At 53.6% G+C, this 12,890-nt stretch overlaps 1 protein-coding gene across 4 annotated transcripts; it reads left to right on the top strand.

Annotated features, from left to right (window-relative positions):
- The first annotated feature begins 1,527 nt into the window (after positions 1-1,527).
- PAX6 (paired box 6) lies at positions 1,528-12,597 on the top strand. Of its 4 annotated transcripts, none has more exons than XM_082762473.1 (10): positions 1,528-1,958; positions 2,806-2,847; positions 2,941-3,156; positions 3,612-3,777; positions 7,543-7,701; positions 8,563-8,645; positions 8,912-9,062; positions 9,188-9,285; positions 11,069-11,219; positions 11,930-12,597. In XM_082762473.1, exons 1-10 carry the CDS (start codon positions 1,803-1,805, stop codon positions 12,013-12,015), a joined length of 1,308 nt encoding a protein of 435 aa, XP_082618599.1. In that variant the 5' UTR covers positions 1,528-1,802; the 3' UTR covers positions 12,016-12,597. The 4 variants fall into 4 exon arrangements, with proteins under 4 accessions (XP_082618599.1, XP_082618598.1, XP_082618601.1 ...); XM_082762472.1 differs by having other exon boundaries at positions 9,170-9,285; XM_082762475.1 differs by lacking the exon at positions 2,806-2,847.
- Positions 12,598-12,890: the final 293 nt, after the last annotated feature.

Here is a 12,890-nt window from a genome sequence, read left to right as displayed (position 1 = left end):
TGCCCTGCCCGGCCGGGGGCGAGCCGTCCCCCGCCGGGAGGCCTCTCGGGGGAGCCCCCAGCGGGGTGGGCTCGGGGCTGTGTGCGCCCCGAGAGGGGCTCGGCCCCGGCGGGCCGGGCGGCGGCACCTGCGGGCGGCGGCGGCTGGCCTTGGCCGCGGCGTGCCGGGGGTGTATGGTAATGGGGATGCCTTCACTCGGCCGTGCGGGATCGCCACTGCAAAACGCAGAAAAGATATCATTCGGGTGAAGCCTTTATTTTGTTTAAAGGTCGCGGCGGGCTCTTCAGGCTTTGTGTTAATAACTCCTGGGTGTATATGGTGCAGAGCATCCAAATTGACACCATATGTTTTCCTATTAGATGACTAGCAATAGAATACAAGGCGCATAATCATTGCCACTGGGCGAGATCTACACCGCTCTCCAGGGAAATTATATAATGATTAAGGCTTAACCTTTTAAGCGAAACTTTGATTTCGCTTTCTCCGCTGCCATTTTTTACGGTGGCGAGCGTCCCCCTGCAAACCGGCCACGGCGCTGCTGTGCCGCCCGGCCCTGCGCGCCTGCTCCCCGCCCGGGAGGGGGCCGGGGGGAGCCGCCGAGCCCCCAGACCCCGGCCCTCCCCGCCCCCGGGCCGCCGCCCCCCGCGGGCCCGGCCCGGCCCGTCCGACGGGGCGCACGGCGGCACCGCCGGGCGCGGGCGGGGAGGGGAGGCAGGAGGAGGAGGAGAGGAGGAGGAGGAGAGGAGGAGGAGGAGGACAGGAGGAGGAGGAGGAGGAGGCGCGCCTCTCTCCCCGCGGCCGCCAAGGGATGCGGAGCCGCCGCCCGTGCTGCCGGGCCGGGGCGGCCGGACGGTAAATGACCCAGGCCGGGTGTCACTTCGAATCCATTGCGCGGGGAGCGCGCCCCCTCGGTCGTGTCCGCGCAGAGCCCCTGGCTACCTTAAACCGCAGCCTCCCTCGGAGGGAAAGCGAGTAGAGTTCAATCTAGTCTGAGTGATATCCAAATGCGGACAGAAAGGGTCGTTTTATCATGCTACTATTTGTCGTGACGATGCAATTTTCAAAAGCAGAGTACTGTCATAAAGTGACACGCCTGCCACAAGTGCTCCAACTGATCTTTTCAATTAGCCTTCCATGCATGATCCGGGGCGACTTCCGCCTATTTCCAGAAATTAAGCTCAAACTTGACGTGCAGCTAGTTTTATTTTAAAGACAAATGTCAGAGAGGCTCATCATATTTTCCCCCTCTTCTATATTTGGAGCTTATTTATTGCTAAGAAGCCTGGGCTCTTGGAGTCAATTTATCAGGAGGCTCCAAAGAGAGGAGAGCGGAGCGAGCGTAGCGCAGAGCTTCTCCAGGGAGACTTCCTCCAAAGCCTGGAGCTTCAGGTTGGGCATTTTCGAGGCAGCTCTTCGTTTGCTTTTGGCGAGGCGAGCTGCGTTTGTGCGGATGCAGAGAGGCTTTTTTTTTTTTTTTCCTTTCTTTCTTTCTTTTTCCTTTTTTTTTTTTTTTTTTTTCCTTTTCCTGGCGGGGGGTGGGAAAACCAAAACCAAGCGAGCCAGCGAACCGACCCGACCCAACCCGCTCCACCAGCAGCAGCACGTCCCGGGCTTTTTTTGTCCGAGCTTCGGGGGGTTCTCCGCGGGTTTTGCCGACGGGGAGCGCAGGCTCGGGGAGCGCGGCTGTCGGGCGGCGGCGGGGCGAGGACGGCGGCGGGCGGAGAGCGGGGGCGCGGAGCGGTGCGGAGCGGTGCGGAGCGGTGCGGGCGCGCTCCCCGGGGGCGCCGGGAGCGGAGGGTGCTATGGTGGGCGCTGTGCTTCCCGCAGGTCACAGCGGCGTGAACCAGCTCGGCGGGGTGTTCGTCAACGGGAGGCCGCTGCCCGACTCCACGCGGCAGAAGATCGTGGAACTCGCGCACAGCGGAGCGCGGCCCTGCGACATCTCCCGAATCCTGCAGGTGAAGGCGGCGGCGCCCCCGCTCCTCCCGCTGCCCCCTCGGCAGCGCCCGGCCGCCGCTGGCCGCGCTCCCCGCCGGCCCCCCACACCCACCCACGTTCCAGCCTAATAAAGCGTCCAGCTGCCCACCTCCGCTGCCGCTGCGGCTAGACCTCGCCGTGCCTATCTGTATCTCTGTATGCCTTTTGAAATACCTCTGAAAACCTTTTGATTTATATATATATATATATTTTTTCCCGCCTGGTGATGACCCGCACTCTCGTTACAGTTAGCTCGCTGTAAGCAACCGAATTGTACGGCTCGGCAGGATTTCGGTTCCTCTCCTCCCCCTTCCCCTTATATTCCCCCTATATTTACTTATGATTTTGTAAGATCTGTATGCATTTGGCGTGGCTTACTGCTTTCTTATTTTTCCTTTTTTTTTATTTTTATTTTTTATTTTTATTTTTTTTTAAAAAACACCATCAAAAAACAACCCTCGAAGCCACCCTGTTTTAGCCCAGAATCTGTCTTTACAGACACTAACGCGATCTGGCGCAGCTCAGGGGTACATTGTAAATGTAGGTCTCGATAACCCCTCGCTCACCCCGTCCCCCGCAAGTGCTGTCTGAGGACGATGGAGACTAGTCTGGCATAGCTATTGTTCGGATTTAAGGCATATTTTAAGATTAGTACTAAAGGAATTACGTTTTGACCAGATTTTTTTTTTTCTTCCAAATGTTTTTAAAGTAGCACTTTTGTAGAGGGTAGGGCCACAAATGTAATTTTTTTTTTTTTTTTAAAGAAAAAAAAAAAAAGACTCTCTAAGTAAGTTCTCATACCATTTAAGGTATATTTTTGTGTTATAGACCCATGCAGATGCAAAAGTCCAAGTGCTGGACAATCAAAACGTAAGCTTGTCATTGTTTAATGCATACTTAAACAATTTTATTTTTGTCTTGAAATTATTAATAATGTGATTTTCTGTCCGCTTCCCTATCCAGGTGTCGAATGGATGTGTGAGTAAAATTTTGGGCAGGTATTACGAAACTGGCTCCATCAGACCCAGGGCAATCGGAGGTAGTAAACCGAGAGTAGCGACTCCAGAAGTTGTAAGCAAAATAGCGCAGTATAAACGAGAGTGCCCCTCCATCTTTGCGTGGGAGATTCGAGACAGATTACTATCAGAGGGGGTCTGTACCAACGATAATATACCCAGTGTAAGTTCATGAAAAAAAAACCTTCCTGTGTGCTGTGTACAATGCTGGGTAGCTGTAGCGAGCCTCTGCTTCCTTTGTTTTGATATCAGCTGAGAGGATAGCAGGTTCACATCATTTGCATGTGGCAGGGTCAGACGCATTTTTTCATACAGAATCTGACAAATGCCTTTAAGGAGGGGAGAAAAAAAAAAAAAAAAAAAAAAAAAAAAGCAACAACAACAAAAAACCGCGGTCACCCCTGCGCCTGGCGCCTCAGGACTGCGAGCATCAGTGGAAGCCATCACTCTGCTTTTGCAGGGCTGGGGCCGGGGCTTTTTCGCTCGGTCCGTCCGTCCGTCCGTCCGTCTGTCCGCAGCTCCGGCGGCCGCGGCGCGGAGGGGCGCGGGGGCTGCGCGGGTGGCTCGGGGGGAGCGCGCTACCGCCCTACCATTGCCTTTCTGTCCTCTGCCTTGCAGGTGTCGTCGATAAACAGAGTCCTACGCAACCTGGCTAGCGAAAAGCAACAGATGGGTGCCGACGGGATGTACGACAAGCTAAGGATGCTGAACGGGCAGACGGGGACCTGGGGCACCCGGCCCGGCTGGTACCCCGGCACCTCGGTACCCGGGCAGCCCGCCCAAGGTAAGGCAGCGCCCGGCCTGGCGCGGCTCGGCTCGGCTCGGTTCGTTTCGGCCTCGGTTCCCCTCCCTGGGCTCCTCTCCCGGTCCCCCGGCCGCCCGCTGCGCTCCGCAGGCAGCCCTCTGCCGGGGGCACCCGGCGCTTGCCTCCCTCCGCCGCCTCCCCGGGCGGCCGTGGGGACCCGTGGGGACCCGTGGGGACCGTGGGGACCGTGGGGACCCGTGGGGACCGTGGGCAGGAGGTGCCGCCCAAGCCGGCTCCGTGCTCCCCGGCCGGCACCGGAGCCTGGCGGGCCGGCAGAGCGGTGGCTGCGTCCGTCGGGCTGATTGTGGTTCCTCCTCAATGGGCCCGGAACAACTTGGTAAATATAGGAAACTGTTTATCCTGAAGATTAATAGGTATTTGTTGTAGGAATGACAAGGGGATAATATGAAGGATAATGGGATGTTACGTTACATACTTAAGATGGTTAATGGCTTCTTTTTGAATACGGGCTCTGTTGAGGCTCGGCTCTCCCCGGCTGTGGTCATTCCTTTAGAAGAGGTGTCTATATACAACAACCTGCTTTTTGTTTTCATCCCGCAAGGAAAAAAAAAATCAGTAACAGTGTGCGGAGTATCTGGTACAAAGGATGTTTCTGTCACACGCAAGAATTTGTTATGGGAACAATTCTGTCGCTATGTAATTGCTCATTAGAGATCGTTTTGTTTCTCATTAAGGCGACATGAATAAGCGTCTAGTTGAAGGAGACAGCTGTAGAAATGTTCCACAGGAGACCTCTGGACACGATATGGCACCGCTTGCCAATTAGACATGTCAGTTTTAAGAGAAGAAAACAATCTATGAAGGACACTAGAAAGATAGAGCGGAGCCCCCTGTCCCCCCCCCCCGCCCCCACTTTTTTTTTTTTTTTTTTTAATTATTATTATTATTTTTTTCCCCCCGTTTCGGCCCGGGGTCCCCCCGCCGAGCAGGGCCAGCCCCGGCCGGCAGCCGCCTCGCCCGGCCCCGCTCCCTCGGCCCCACCTGGCCCGGCCGGGCCCCCCCGCGCCCAGCCCCGGAGCCCCGGAGCCCGTCCAGCCGCCCCCTTTCCCTCTGCCGCCCTTCCCCAGGCGGGTGCGGAGCCCTGCGAGGTCTCCGCGGGGCAGCTCGGTCCCGGGGAGGGGGTCCGGGACCCCCTCGACCCCCCCCCGAGAGCCCCCAAAATCGGCGAGGCGCAGCCGGGGCTGGCGAGAGAGAGGGGGGGGGGGGGGGGCGGGCAGGCACTTAAGGCGCCCGGCCCGCCAAATTAAAATTAATAAAATGGGTTTCGTCTGGAATATTCATGCTCCCTCTAATGCTTTTCCCTCGCAGGGGTATGTTGCTGGATTTTAAGAGTCCATTACTCAAAAAGCATAAGGCGAGGTTAGGTCTCAGAGGGGTACAAATATGGTCTCAATCTGATAAACGCCATGCAGCAGTGAATAAAATAATGGATACACGAGGGCTGACAGAACAAAAAGAGACATCTCTATCCAGGAGAAATTCTCCAGTGATTTAGTGGTTTTAGGGATCACTGAGACACTGTTTCTTATCTTTTTTTTTTCTTTCCTCCCTCTCTTATAAGACTAAAGCCTTCTATAGGATTTAGACACTTTCTCTTTCAACAGATGCTACAATGTTTTGATCCCAGCTCTATAGCTGAGAGGTGCCGCAATTGGTTTGCTATCTTTTTTTGCTTGTTTTCCGCCTCACTGATTAAGACACTAAGAAACTAAGGAATGATTTTATTTCCCAGCGTCTTTTTTTTTTTTTTTTTTTTTTTTTTTTTTTCTTCCAGGAAACAAATCCTATACCCAGCGTCAGATGGTCTGGCTATAGGATAATAGGGACGGACATTCACTCGCTTTCTTACGGATTAGGTCTGGAAGGTGGAACAGCCCTATTGAGATCGCTCCTTTTAGGGGCTTCTTAAAAAAAAAAAAACTGCACCCCCTCCAAAAAAAAAAAAAAAAAAGGGGGGGGGAAAAAAAAAAAAAAGAGGGGCTTTTAGGGAGACATCTTAATAGCCGGCGCGGGGTTTTAGGGCCACTTTGCGACCAGGTGAACTCCTCAGAGCCCGCTCGCGTGGGGAGCGCACCGGGAAAGGGGGCTCGGGGGGCAGCGGCCGTCCCCTGCGCCCCCGGCCGCCCCCTCGCCCCCCGCGCAGCGCCCCGCGGCCCGGCGCGGACAGTGATGGATGAGGCCGGTGGCGGAGGTTACGCGGAGGCCCCCGCCCCGGGCGGCCGCGGCCCCCGGCGCTGCCACCAGCGCTTGGCAGGGCGGCTGCCCCGCCGCGACGGCGCTCCCCGGGCCCGGCGGCTTTGTGTGCCCCTGAAAGGCAGCCCCCGGCTATTCACCCGCCGCCGGCCGCCTCAATGGGGCTGCGGCCGCCCATATGGTGACCACTGCCGCTGAATCCCTGTGTTTAAATGGGGGAGAAAGTTCGGGTTTTAAAACATTTCAAAGTGCTTGAAAGGGTCCCACCAGATCCTGTCACAATTCCCCCCGAGCTTTGAAGGCCGGGGCCATTGTTAGCCGATTATAAATGATATTACTTTAAAGTTGATTTCCCACAATATTTAAAGGATGTAGCGGGAGTGTTGCTATTTATTTTTGGCGTAACTTTGCAAGGGAATTAGCATAAGTAGCCCATGCGCCCCTCGCTCCGGCTCCCCTTTTATGCCACATCAAAACGCCTTGGAAAAGGCGGCCGTGAAAGGAGCCGGGGGAGCTCCTCGAGGGACGGCGACTTCGCCGCTCCCCGGCCAGCGGCCGCCGGGGCCCCGGGCAGCGCTGCGCGCCCACCCCGCGCAGGATGCGCGCAAGCCTTGCGCGCCCCGCGGCAGGCGGCGCAGGGAAGCGGCGGCGATGCCCCGGGGAGAGGCGCGGCGCCGAGCGCCCTGCCAAGCGCTCAGCTGCAGAGGAGCACGTTCAGCCCCGTGAGCGAACCCGCTCCCGTTTCTTTTAAAATTACATGTTAAAATTTTTTAAAAGAAATCTTACTTTTCTCTGGTGCAACACATTACAAAGAATGGACAGTCCTTTTATCTAAATATAAAATTCCATTTTCAGCAATTATAGCCTGTTCTTGGTGATGATATAATTACAGCTGTGCTCAGTAATAGGTGTCAAGGCAATGCACACTCATACAATAGTTGAATAAAACTGCAGAACAATGCAGGCACTTCTAAATTCACAACCTTTAAAATGAAATTGACTGTGCAGAATTCAAATAAAAACTGGATAAATATTTTTTAAAAAAGATTACAAGCTTGGTTTGGTTTCTTAATAGCATTTTCTGCAAACCTATCAACATCTAATTGATTAGATAGGAATTACTGATTATAGATAATCTGAAATACTGAACATCGCTATTTTAAATATAGCAATAGGTAAATAAATTCAGCAGGCAGAGGAGACTGCCACGGCACTTCAGCAGCGATTCGGATAAAGATTCACTTTCAGGGGAAGGGATTTTTACGCAGGTTTTATTCCAGAGGAAAAATGAAACGAAGTTTAGACCAGGCGATTGCAATTCTTCATCTCTAATGTTTCTGATAGCACTGGAAAATGAAACGCTCCCGTGTTACCTGCGTCGTTAGTGCGGTATCACTTTGATACCCAAGATGGTTTTAAGAAAGGGTGTCGGCAAACGTGGCCGAACTTGTCCCTGCTTGCATTATTTCTCCGATAGCAACCTGAAAACAGGGGTATGGGCATTTCAGTTTCCTCCTCTCCTTTCCGCAGACGGCTGTCCGCAGCAGGAGGGAGGAGGGGAGAACACGAACTCCATCAGCTCCAATGGGGAAGATTCAGATGAGGCCCAGATGAGACTTCAGCTGAAAAGAAAGCTGCAGAGAAATAGGACATCCTTTACCCAAGAGCAAATCGAAGCCCTTGAGAAAGGTGGGTGACATTTGCCTGTGACTGAAGCAGGAGAGAAAAGCAAAATGTGCCCCGGCTACAGTAAGAGCTAAACAGAAGCGTATAAGGCATTTACGTGCCTGATACGGCTGTGCGATAAGATATGAAGATATTATACAATAGGGTGTTGAGATACATGTTTAGATCTTAAATCCGTGGCTCCCTCCGTGCTATTTTATTCACCATGCTCGCTGCGGTATGCGAGGAGAAGCTGTAGAAAGGTTTTCAAAGGGAAGGTTGTGGGGCACAGCTCCCATCTCAGAACCGGTATTGCATCCTGGGCTGCTCTCTTGTCCCTGCCTGGGCGTGGGGACAAACCTCCTCCCGCCGATGGTGCCCGTGGCTCCAGCAGGGCGAGGGCCAGGCAGCCAGTGCTGGCAGCAGGGCTCGGTGCCGGCCCCTCATTTCTGTCTGTCCCCGGCGCTGCTGCTGCCCGGGGCTGGCAGCGGGTGCCCTTTTCCCTGACCCTGCCTGGGTGCACCCTCCTGCGACCCAGTGCGGCTCTCTGTCCCGATTTTCTGCTGCTCTTCAGCCGTGTGCCACTTTGCTTCTTGGTGACGGGGTCAGAGCTGCCTCGGGGACCCCCTCAGCAGGGGCAGAAGCCCCATACCCTGCTCGGCACTTCTCAGGAGAGGCCAGCATTGCGCCCAGCCCTGCCTGTGCCCCAGTAGGCAAGGTGTCCTGCCCAGCACACGCACGCAGGCGGGAGGGGAGGCTCAGCTTCGCTCTTGCAGCAGCGTTTCTTACAGGCTCCGAGAGCACCGGCAGTGCCAGCACAGTTGTGACTCGACCAGCAGCTGCGTTAAATCTTTACGGCTCATGCAACAATATTTTCCTCTGCAGAATTCGAGAGGACCCACTACCCCGATGTGTTTGCAAGAGAGAGACTAGCTGCTAAAATAGACCTGCCTGAAGCAAGGATACAGGTACAGAGTTGCTGTGTAATTATCGCTATTATTGTTCTTGTTATTACCATTACGGTTTCTTATGACTGGCTGCTCAAAGCACAGGGCTGCCACTGTTTACAGTCGGGTATTTGGCCATCTCCTCCTTCGGGAAAATAACAGCACATGGGGTTTGCTTTAGGAAGCTGCTTTGTGACAGGGCGAGGCAGCCTTGGGGTACCTGGAGGAGCCCACGAGCCCCTCACCTCGTCGGCTCACTCATGCCTACAAAATGCTGTTGCTTCCAGGTGTGGTTTTCTAACAGAAGGGCCAAATGGAGAAGGGAAGAGAAGCTGAGGAACCAGCGAAGACAAGCCAGCAACACTCCCAGCCACATTCCCATCAGCAGTAGTTTCAGCACAAGCGTTTACCAGCCGATCCCGCAGCCAACCACCCCCGGTAATGCAGCGCATCCACCCTCTCGGGACAGTCAGACTCTGGGACTGTGTCGCCGTGCGTCACGTGCTTGAACTAATGTCTTCGTCTATCTGTCTATTCTATTATAGTTTCCTCTTTCACATCAGGTTCCATGTTGGGCAGGACGGACACGGCGCTCACAAACACGTACAGCGCGCTGCCGCCCATGCCCAGCTTCACCATGGCCAACAACCTGCCTATGCAAGTGAGTCCGGCACGGCCGTGCCCGCGCTCGGGGGGCTCCTGCCTGCTGGGGCAGGTGGGAATGAGGGGGTTCCTCCTCCGCGGTGTTTTACGCGGGTTATGAGCCCGAAACACGCCGCGGGGAAACCGGCACCAAAAACAGATGCCCTCTTTTGGAGGAGGCACAAGGGAGAGCCCCTCTGCAGGATCCAGAAAGAGAAAAGTCCTCAGAATTTCGAGGCGACAGATCTGGTGTGAAAAAAACAAAACCAAAACAAACCTTATGGGGCAAAAAACCCTGCCCCATGGTTAACCCATGGAGCGTGGTGGTGCGGTGTTGGGACCGCCGCCTGCGTGCGCTGCCGGAGGGACGCGGTCCTCCCGCTTAGGTGCTGCGGCGGCGGCGCGTTAGGAACACCTGAGAGAGGGGAGGATGTGATTAGCATCAGTGGTTATGCTAGCTAAGCCAGAATTGCAAGAGCTGTCAATCCTCATGCCTGAAAGCATTAGCTGATCACCAGCTGGGTTAGGAAGAAATCTATTCCTTTGGGGTCTGTTTCTATAGACCTTTCAGATGCAAAATTCCTCCTTTTTTAATGGTGGGGTTGGCCTAGGAAGGTGCTGGCCAATTACGGGAGTTTTGCAGCTTTGTCTGAGGCACACAGCATTGACCACTGCTGGAGACAGGCGAGCCGATTAGAGAGCCTGACTCCTCCGCTGCGGCAATTACCATGTTACTAATTGCTGAACCAAAATTAACCAAATAAAGTTAGAGTCTCTCAAGTTCAGGGAAAGGAATCGCGTCGGTTAAGTTGTTATTCCGCGGTACTGGAGGCCGGCAGCGTGGCTCCCGGCGGGCTGGGAGCGGATGACAAAGGATCAAAGGGCTGACCCGGGGGGGGCTCTGGGCAGAGCTGCAGCCCCCGACGCACGCGGCCGGGCAGCGACTGCGGTGCCTGAGCCCCCGGCAGCTCCCGTGGCCATGGCCGCGTGATGACCACGTCGGGACAGGGGGCTTGGTGTTGGGCTGCCAGCATCCCCCCCCTGCAGGGGTGCAGCTAGAGTAGTTCCTCCCCCCGGTGTTTGCATATTTCGTGCTGAGGCCGTCGGGATTTCTGTAGCTGGGGCGCATCGGGCTGTGCAGGCGGAGGAAATGCGTGCAGGCACGTCGGGTCTCGTGCTCCTGGAGCAGGAGTCGCCCAGCTCCACGTCCCCTTCTCGTGCCGCATCGCCTGGGTTTGCTGTGCCCTGATGGGGCTGCCCCAGCCCTGCCTGTCCCCCTGGCACCCGCCGCCTGTCCTGCCCCCAGCTCAGGGTGTTTTGGGGCTGGGGGTTTGGGTCAGTGGGGATGCTGGGCCAGCTGGGGCACCTTGTGCGACTGGCCGTGAGCTTCAGTTCTACCACCCGCAGTGTTTAGCTGCAGCAGGAAAGGTGAGGCAGGGCGCTAGCCCTGTGCTGTCTGGGGCTGCAAGTAGCACGGGCCCTCCTTCCTCTGCACAAGTAGGAAGAAGGCTCCGGTCCCTTGGCTTAGATACATAACACCTTATTTAGCATCCACATGTAGCGACCGGCCCTCTGAGCCTATCTGACCACCCGTATCGTCTCTGTAGAGCAAGGAGCTGTGGGAAAGGGCTTGTCTGCGAGTAGGGTTTTACGTGTGGGCACCCAAGTTTGAGAACCCGCAGCTCATTCTGACTTGCGTGGAGGAAAACGCCTGCCCGTGCCGCCCGCTGGCCAGGAGCTTAATTAACGTGGCTTTGTGCCTTGGCGGATGCTTAACGCTCTTCTGTCCTTTGCTGCCGCAGCCCCCGGTACCCAGCCAGACCTCCTCCTACTCTTGCATGCTGCCCACCAGCCCCTCGGTGAACGGCCGGAGCTATGACACCTACACCCCCCCGCACATGCAGACACACATGAACAGCCAGCCGATGGGCACCTCTGGCACCACTTCCACAGGTGAGTGGCACCGGGGGGGGGTCTCGCAAGCCTTGGCCGCGGGTTCGGCAGCTCAGCAAGCCCGGCTGCCAGGGAAGGGTAGAGGGGAGACGGCAGGTTAATGGACATCCCAATAGCTGGAGGGTGAAAAGCTCCTTGTCGAGGCCCCAGTCCTGCACAGCCCTCAGGGCATGCCGGGACCCTAGCACTGTACAGCAGCATTTGCTGTGAAATATCAGCGCAGCCATGCATGCCGTGAGGTTAAACGCACGTGAAAGCGTTTGCGGGGCTGAGCGTGTTTCTACCGTGTCTGTGTCAGAGGCTGTTTTTTGCTAAGGGTCTGAAGTTATCTAAGAGGCGGGTAACCTGTAGAAATACTGACCTGTGCTAAGAAGGCACAGTAGGGTAATAAAGGGTAAGCGTCAGCATAACCGGGAGCAAGCTAGGCACATTTGAGAAAATGGAAATGCTCGGTGTATTTTGGGCCGAATTCCCAACTGATACAAATGAGCCGAGGCTCTGCCATCTATCCCAACGCGTGACAGTTTATTCATAACAACAACTCAGTCAGACGTGCACAGGTTTTTAAAATAGAGCCCCCTGGCATCCCCGACCTGATTCTGCAGGTTGGTAGGCGGCGAGGTTTCATACTCATAAATCTGAAACAGGAGAGCAAAAATTGTGCTATGTATAGAAAAACTAAAATATCCATTTTCCCACTCAATTTTCAGGTCTCATTTCCCCTGGAGTGTCAGTTCCAGTTCAAGTTCCTGGCAGTGAACCTGATATGTCTCAATACTGGCCAAGATTACAGTAAAACATGTGTTAATTCTGTAAATGACTATATGGACAACAGTTGGATGTTCAGCAGTATTTTCTAAAGGAAGAATGGCTCTCAGAGTACTTCTGTACTGCAACTGTGCCCTATGCTGTAACACATGGAAAAGACTTTAACATGGACCTTTGTACACTGAAGGCATTATATCGGTTGGAACAAATCTTCATTTTGGTATCCAAACTTTTATTCATTTTGGTGTATTATTTGTAAATGGGCATTTGTATGTTATAATGAAAAAAAAAAAAAAGAACAATGTAGACTGGATGGATGTTTGATCTGTGTTGGTCATGAAGTTGTTTTAAGAAAAAAAAAAAAAAAGAAAAGGAAAAAAAAAAAAAGAAGCCATGATCAACAAGCTTTGCCACGAATTTAAGAGTTTTATCAAGATATATCGAATACTTCTACCAATCTGTTCATAGATTATGGATTGATGTTCCAAGTTTGTATCATTCCATTGCATATAACTAAACCTGGAACAATACGCACTAGATTTATGTAAGAAAAATATCTGTTGGTATTTCCAAAGGTTGTTAATGGACGAAGCTATGTGCAAACAAGGGTTAAGAGAGAACTTCGATGAAGAAAAGACTTTGATAGATAAAAGGTAGATTGTGTCTTCGATATAATCCAATTTGTTTTATGTCGAAATGTAAGTATTTGTCTTCCCTAGAAATCTCCCAGAATGATTTCTATAATAAAGTTAATTTCATTTATATTTGACAAGAATATTCTATAGATGTTTTATACACATTTTCATGCATCATACGTTTCTTTTTGGTCGGCAAAAGTTAATTGTTCTTAGATATAGTTGTACTACTGTTCACAGTCCAATCATTTTTGTGCATCTAGAATTC

This window comes from Aythya marila, assembly GCF_965140915.1.
Source record: "Aythya marila genome assembly, chromosome: 5".
Taxonomy (NCBI): domain Eukaryota; kingdom Metazoa; phylum Chordata; class Aves; order Anseriformes; family Anatidae; genus Aythya; species Aythya marila.
Note: the sequence above shows the minus strand (reverse complement) of the source record. Positions and strands in the feature narration are given on the sequence as shown.

Excerpts from the sequence above, each read along its gene's own strand:
- PAX6 (XM_082762472.1), top strand. The coding sequence starts at position 1,803 with ATGGTGGGCGCTGTGCTTCCCGCAGGTCACAGCGGCGTGAACCAGCTC. Across the intron at positions 2,848-2,940 it reads AAGTGCTGGACAATCAAAAC|GTGTCGAATGGATGTGTGAG; the intron begins GTAAGCTTGTCA and ends TTCCCTATCCAG. Across the intron at positions 3,157-3,611 it reads CCAACGATAATATACCCAGT|GTGTCGTCGATAAACAGAGT; the intron begins GTAAGTTCATGA and ends TCTGCCTTGCAG.